The 7,027-nt window shown below is 42.7% G+C and overlaps 1 protein-coding gene across 5 annotated transcripts in view; it reads right to left on the reverse strand.

The window, feature by feature from the left end:
- The window catches only part of LOC116329977 (vascular cell adhesion protein 1-like), a 53,409-nt gene that overhangs the window by 17,137 nt on the left and 29,245 nt on the right, over nt 1-7,027 (reverse strand). For 3 of the 5 annotated variants that reach the window (XM_039613808.1, XM_039613812.1, XM_039613811.1), the window contains one exon: nt 1,448-1,702. In XM_039613808.1, coding sequence (XP_039469742.1) covers nt 1,448-1,702 — 255 coding nt within the window. Of the gene's footprint in view, nt 1-389; nt 1,275-1,447; nt 1,703-3,413; nt 3,738-3,901; nt 4,172-7,027 lie in introns of those variants that run through there. The other 2 variants (XM_039613807.1, XM_039613810.1) reach the window with 2 other exon arrangements.

Genomic DNA, 7,027 nt, shown 5'->3' on the forward strand with positions numbered 1-7,027 from the left:
AGAAATGCAGAGTTAAGGGCTCTCACAAGAGCTTGGCAGCCTATCACTAACACAAGTTAGCTGAAGATCTAGCAGAGGTCTGTTGTGAGTGCTGGTCTTAAATGACTTGATTGCAGTCAGGTGCGAAGGCTGATTGGAGTCTCTGCCTCAAGGTGGAGCCCAGCAGAGTGGAAAAACCCCGCACTCACTCGGACCATGAGAGTTGTATTTATCCGCGACACCTTAAAGGCCGGCCCATGAAAATATTGTCGGACATAATCTGGTCTGTGGCCCAAAAAAGGTTGAGGACCACTGGTATAGAATATAAAACACATGAATGATTAACAGCAACATTTCCAGAGACACAGAATATATGCATAACACCAACTGAACTGAATGACGGTGAGACGAGGGAACTGAAGCAAGTGTCCAGAAGCAAAATAGAACAGAGGACAAGGCTTGAGGGTGGATACACATGGATACAGGAGTATGATGGAATTGAATCAGATACATGAAGAATAATCTGCTGTTTATCACCATTACATTTGCAGATGAGATGAAGTGGAAACACCTTGCAAAGCACCAACAACGTTATTCATTTAAGCGCTTTAGAAATTTGACAATGGAACATCATAAACAAAGCAAACTTTGTGACCTATAATGACTAAAAGTCCCTTTTATGTTGCATCTTGAATAGAAAAGGACATAAAATTCAAGATACTGAGCAGTGAGGACAAATTGTTTTCCAAGGACAACCCTTATCTAATTTAACTTAAGAGGAAAAGTGACATTATTGAATAATCCCAAGAAAATATGCAGACATTGTGAAGTGTCATGTATGAGATTGAGAGAATGCCTATGAGATGTATTAGGGATTTTAGGTTTGAGTGAAAATAGCCTGCATTATCAAGCAGAGAATGATTAAGGAGAGAATCAGCCAACAAGTGAAGAACAGAGGGGACATTTATCTAGCAGAGACCCTCAAAGACCCCGTGGGCCCAGTTTGAACACCACATTTAAACAAAGAGATATTGGGGAGAACCTTCCATTGCAATTGTGCTTTTTCCAAGCAATAAGTTTACTTAATAAAGACAGACCGTTACTGATTCTGATGAGCAGCTTGTATCAAAAGCACGTGTTAACCATTTAGTCATTTCTTCAGCTGTCACTTTCAATAATTTTGTTGAGTTTGTAGTTTCCCATTCAGTTGTGTTTGCAGTAGCATCCCACTGACAGTCCGACAAGGACCAGAGCTCCCAGTATCGTCCCAGCTATTATATATGGGATGGAGTTGACTGTAGAATTGGGTTGAGGTGGGGTCGGGGGTTGGGTAAAGAAAGGAAAGGAGAATCATTTATACCAGGCAAATTAAAAACACCAAAACACTCACAATGAACTTAATTTGTGAAGTAATATTGTGATTGAACTTCAGTGACTCGTTTTCCAGGAAGTATCTGACAACACTCACCTTGTACATCAATGTTAAACTCCTTGGTGACAGTCCCTACTGTGTTGCTCACAGTGCAGATATACTGTCCTTCATGCTCAAAGCCGACAGATTTAATAGTGAGAACGCTGCCACTGTAGGAAGAACTATTTGTTGGAAGTGTCCAGGTGTATGAGGGGCTGGGGTTTCCCACAGAGGAGCAGTTCAGGTGTAGAGTGTCTCCTTCTGTGATTGTGATCACATCTGGATTTGGTGGCTCCTTTAGCTCAGGCCCATCTGTGTGATTATTGATAGAGATTAAAAATACAAAGCAAAATTTCAGCAAAATAGAAATAATTTATAAATTAAAACACATTTCTGGTGTAATATACAACAGAAAGTACTGTCGACAGTTCAGCCCACTGTACTTTATTTTCACTTTGTGCTGCTATACTCTGTTGTCAGTTTGTCCACTTCATGATGTTTAACTGCTCTACTTACTTTACAGGTTGATGCTCGCCACACTAAAAATCTGACATAAAGTTTAAATTACACGTAGCATGACAGTAAGAGGTCAGTCTGACAGTTCAGAGAAGTAAGAGAATTGTTCAACCCATATGACACTGAAAGGAGACAAATCATGATTAATTCTTCTGGAGTGGCTTTAAATACACTTATTCTTTTATTGCATATTTGTGACTCTGTATTGATTTCACATTTAAACAAATATTAAAGCCGACCTTTTATCATTTAGGATTTAAACACAATTACTATTATTATTTTTTAATGTTCACAAACAAAGTTTACGTCTATTCTGGCTTTCCACAAACTTCTGAGGGAAACATTTTACTGGTAAACAGCTAAATCCTCCACTATGTTCATCAGCTTGTGTCAGTCAGCAGTTTGTTGATGATGCTATTTAGAGCCTGTTCATTAACAGTGATGAGAGCTATGAGGAAGAATCAAAACACTATTTCTTTACTGTTTCGATTCTTCCTCAAAGCGCTCACAAGGACACAAAACCAAACCAGTGACATGAATCATGCTCAAAATGTCAAACTCTGAGAAACAGATCAAAGAACGTCTTTATTTCTCTCAGACTCACAGTGAACTATAGAGACTGAAAATGTGACGTCATTGAGGGGTAAAACCGCAAAGGATTGTGGGAACCCAAGGCAAGAGGTACTAGCGCACGCAGGCTTTCAATTGAAATAAGTTACACAGCGATAAAAAGAAACAAAAAATGCCAAGAACCTGTTGTATTATTAACTGCACAAGCCGGGCGAACGACAGCCGCGTGAAGTCGACGGGAAATGCGTTTGGTTTTTATCGGATTCATCAGATTTTTGTCTCAGTGATTGCCCAGTATGATTACAGCATACAATATTATTATCACTGCTACATTTCTGTAATGCATACCATATATTCTTTGCACTACTAATTAATTACCGTGAGCTAAAAGGTCCTATTTATAAACGGTTCACGAATGTGTATTTATGAAGACGATTTGTGAGACAGGTAAACTTACCGTTGTGCGTCACGATGGTCTTGTGCTCAACACGGTGCATTTCTAGGTCCTGTACCCATCCGTCCGTGAACTGCACCTGGGCCTGTTGCAGTGACCTGAAGTTACTAAAACGTCATGAGTGTATGCACTCACTCCAAGAACCATGTAATTATAAATCTGAGCGTGGTTAAAGTTGGGCAGCACGCTAATGTCTTTTGTCCAGTCTGTGTGCTCGTAAGGGTCTAACCCTTTCACTCCTTTGATTTTTTCAAGTACCTTTTCTTTGCCTTTTCCTCGAGTCTGTCTTTGTACGGACCGGCATTGTTCTCCTTCGTTTTGTACATTATTTTTGGTGAGAAAAGAAAAAGCAAGACGGTATTGGGCGTGAGAAAAAACGTTTTCTTGCGGTGCTGCAAATGCTTGCATTTGATGCGGTAATTTAAATGTCCTGCCTTCACCTCCCGGCATGCAATGCGCGAAAGTCACGTGGTCTGTCAATCTCTATAGCAGGGAGTTTTTCTGATGTCACCACTGGAGGGCACTGTGGTCCAGCTGGTCCCAGCTCCAGCTTGGCTTCACACCAGTACTGGGCTCCATCATCTTCTCTACTGGGAGTGATGTTCAGAGTAAAGGTGTCATTCACTGGTTTCTTCTTTTCACTCCTGGACTGTAGGTGACCCAGTGCTGTGTTTCCTCTGTAGAAGGTCACAGTGAGGCTCTGAACAGGAGCTACGTTCTGTACGCTACACTGCAGGGTGTACTGCTGATTCTCAAACATCATCCCAGTGTGGTTTACAAAGCTGATGGAGACACTTTCTGGAGGCTCTGAGAAGACAGGGAAAGAAAGAGTAACACAGGTAGATGTTAGTCAGTAACTGCTGAGAGTATGAATCCATCTAACTGTGTATTTACACAAAGAGATCAAATTCTGATTATAAATGATGCAAAATTCAGTAGAAAGTCTGATGTTCTAAAGTAAGTATACTTACGATAGATGGTTATATCCAGAATGCTAGAACACTGATCACCAGCATCAGTGTTATAATAGCATATGAGAGATGTGTCCCATACAGTCAGTCTGTCAACTTTCCACAACATCGTGGTTCCATGTCCTGTAACTTTTCCCACAGCGTGCTCCAAACCAAAAACAGTTCCCCTGCAGTCTTTCTGACATACAACACATGTAGCATTGGCTGGGTCACCGTACTTCACTACCAGTGCAGATGGAGTGAACACAGGATTGTCTGTGCAGCTAGAATCTGTAACAGACACATCATATGCTGTTATCTGGTAGATTAGCAGATGTATCTTAACACCCAGTGTGCATTATTTTAGTCAGACATTACTGTATATTTTGATTCCTTAAAAAGTGTTGTTGCAACCCAATAATATCTTTGTACATTATATGGTTCTGCTGTTCTCTCTGTGTGTATACCGTATGTTTATTTAACCCTATAATGCCCTTTGTATCATATTTGATACATGAGTTTCTGAGACCTCTAGCTCATCAACATGATCGATACTTGCCATAATTGCAAAATGTTATGGACAAAACTCTTTTTTTCACCTACAGTTAACATTGTTGTTAACAAAAAGTTGCCAAAAATGCCCAATGTATTAAATGTGATTCAAATATATAATAAAAATATATCATACACAACATGATTTAGCAAAAATAAAACTTGTGGATTTTGTTGTGAGGGTTAATAAACATCTCAGTTCCAAAAGAACAGAATTTTCTGGCTTTTTTGATGGGTTGGGTCTTACAGGGTTAAAATCAAACACAAAATGAATCAGCAACATCATATGTAGAGTCAACTTTTCAACTGATATCAGAGCATGTTGTGAAAGGCTTATATATATATATACATATACACATATATATACACATATATATATATATATATATATACATATGTATATGTATATATATATATATATATATATATATATATATATATATATATATATATATATATATATATATATATATATACACATATATATACATATATATACATACCAGTAAGGGTCCTAAGGCTAGACCCCCTATGCTAAGCGAGCCTACCGCAGAACATGAGCGAGACAGATAAATATGAAGGCATGCCGGCTCGGACGTCGCCCGGATCAACAAGGTCCGCGTCAGGTGTTGAGGAACCAGGGCACCCTGACGACAAGTGGGCTACTGGAACAAGAAGGCATCGGTGGGCAAGAGATGAAAACAGGGCGTTGTTGGAATGCTACTACGCAAGTAACCCTGGCGGAGGGGTTACATGAATAGGATGAGGGGCCTATGGATTCTTCGATACCCAACATCCACAATGACGGGCGAAACAACTAGTAGCTCAGTGTTCCAACATTCGAAAGAAGGGACTGCTATCACAGCTAGAGATTGACGAGGTACAACATAAATGCTACGGCAAGGAGGAGTCAGGGCGCCAGGTCAGGGGAGATATCATCACCCCACCGAGATTGGGTACATAGCCCCAAGTGCGATAGGAGAAGGATCGTTGAGTGCGAGAGGAACTGACCTGAAAGATAGGATCATGGCCAAGCTTGAAACCTGGATCCTCCGTGGCGGTTACCAAGATTACGTGAAGTACCCTCAGAAGGTCTGCTAGATGATGTTAATGCAGCACCACGGATGATACCTACAACCACGATTACCGACACTAACAAGCTGATCTACACCACGGCAGCAGTGATCAGTGAGATGCTTGGCTACAAGTTGAACAGCCACAAGGGGCAGTACCCTCCATGGAGAAGGAGGCTAGAGGGCAAGATCAAAGTAGCACGGAGGAGGTTAGCCAACTAACGGAGTTGCAGAAAGGCGCAACAAAGAAGGTGCATAAGAAATACAGCAAGCTGTCCATACCTGAGGCCTTGGAAACTGCCAAGCAAAGACTCACAGCCTTGGCCAGCCGCTTGAGGAGGTACACCAGAGAGATAGAAGGCAGGAGAATAAACCAGCTGTTCTCCACAGAACCAGCAAAGGTGTACTCTCAGTGGCAAGGGAACAATAAGAGAACAGCACCACCAAGGCTGGAGATGGAGCAATACTGGAAGAGCATATGGGAGAAGGACGCAACCCATAACGGCAATGCTCAGTGGCTAGTGGATCTGAGGGCAGACCACAGCAACCTCCCTGAACAGGGTCCAGTAACCATAACAGTGGCAGATATCCAAGAAAGGGTCTCCAGTATGAAGAGTTGGACAGCACCAGGGCCCGCCATGGTTCACGCCTACTGGCTGAAGAAGCTGACTGCACTCCACGAGCGTCTGGCAGCACAAATGAACCAGCTGCTAGTTAACGAGAGACACCGGAATGGCTAACTGAAGGTCGGACGGTCCTGATCCCCAAGGACCCCAAGAAGGACCGGTCCCATCCAACTACCGACCAATAACCTGCCTCAGTACTACATGGAAGCTCCTGTCAGGCATCATATCGGCTAAGATGAACGGGCACATGGGTCAATACATGAGCGGGGCACAGAAAGGGATTGGCAAGAATACCAGAGGCGCAAAACACCAGCTACTGGTAGACAGAACAGTCAGCCGAGACTGCAAGACCAGACTGACCAACCTGTGCACAGCCTGGATTGATTACAAGAAGGCCTATGACTCAATGCCCCACAGCTGGATACTGGAATGCCTAGAATTGTACAAGATCAACAGGACCCTAAGAGCCTTCATCAGGAACTCAATGGGGATGTGGCGCACAACACTAGAGGCCAACTCCAAGCCCATAGCACAAGTCACCATCAAGTGCGGGATCTACCAAGGAGATGCTCTGTCCCCACTGCTGTTCTGCATAGGCCTGAACCCCTCAGTGAGATCATTAACAAGACTGGCTACGGATACCGACTACGAAGCGGGCGGTTGTCAGCCACCTCCTGTACATGGATGACATCAAGCTGTATGCCAAGAGTGAGCGAGACATCGATTCACTGATCCACACTACCAGGCTATACAGCAATGACATCGGGATGTCATTCGGGCTGGAGAAGTGTAGTCGGATGGTAACAAAGAGAGGAAAGGTAGTCAGAACTGAGGGGATCGAACTACCAGAAGGCAACATTGCAGACATAGAGGACAGTTACAAGTACCTGGGGATC

The sequence above is a fragment of the Oreochromis aureus genome, linkage group 6 (assembly GCF_013358895.1).
Source record: "Oreochromis aureus strain Israel breed Guangdong linkage group 6, ZZ_aureus, whole genome shotgun sequence".
Classification (NCBI taxonomy): Eukaryota; Metazoa; Chordata; class Actinopteri; order Cichliformes; family Cichlidae; genus Oreochromis; species Oreochromis aureus.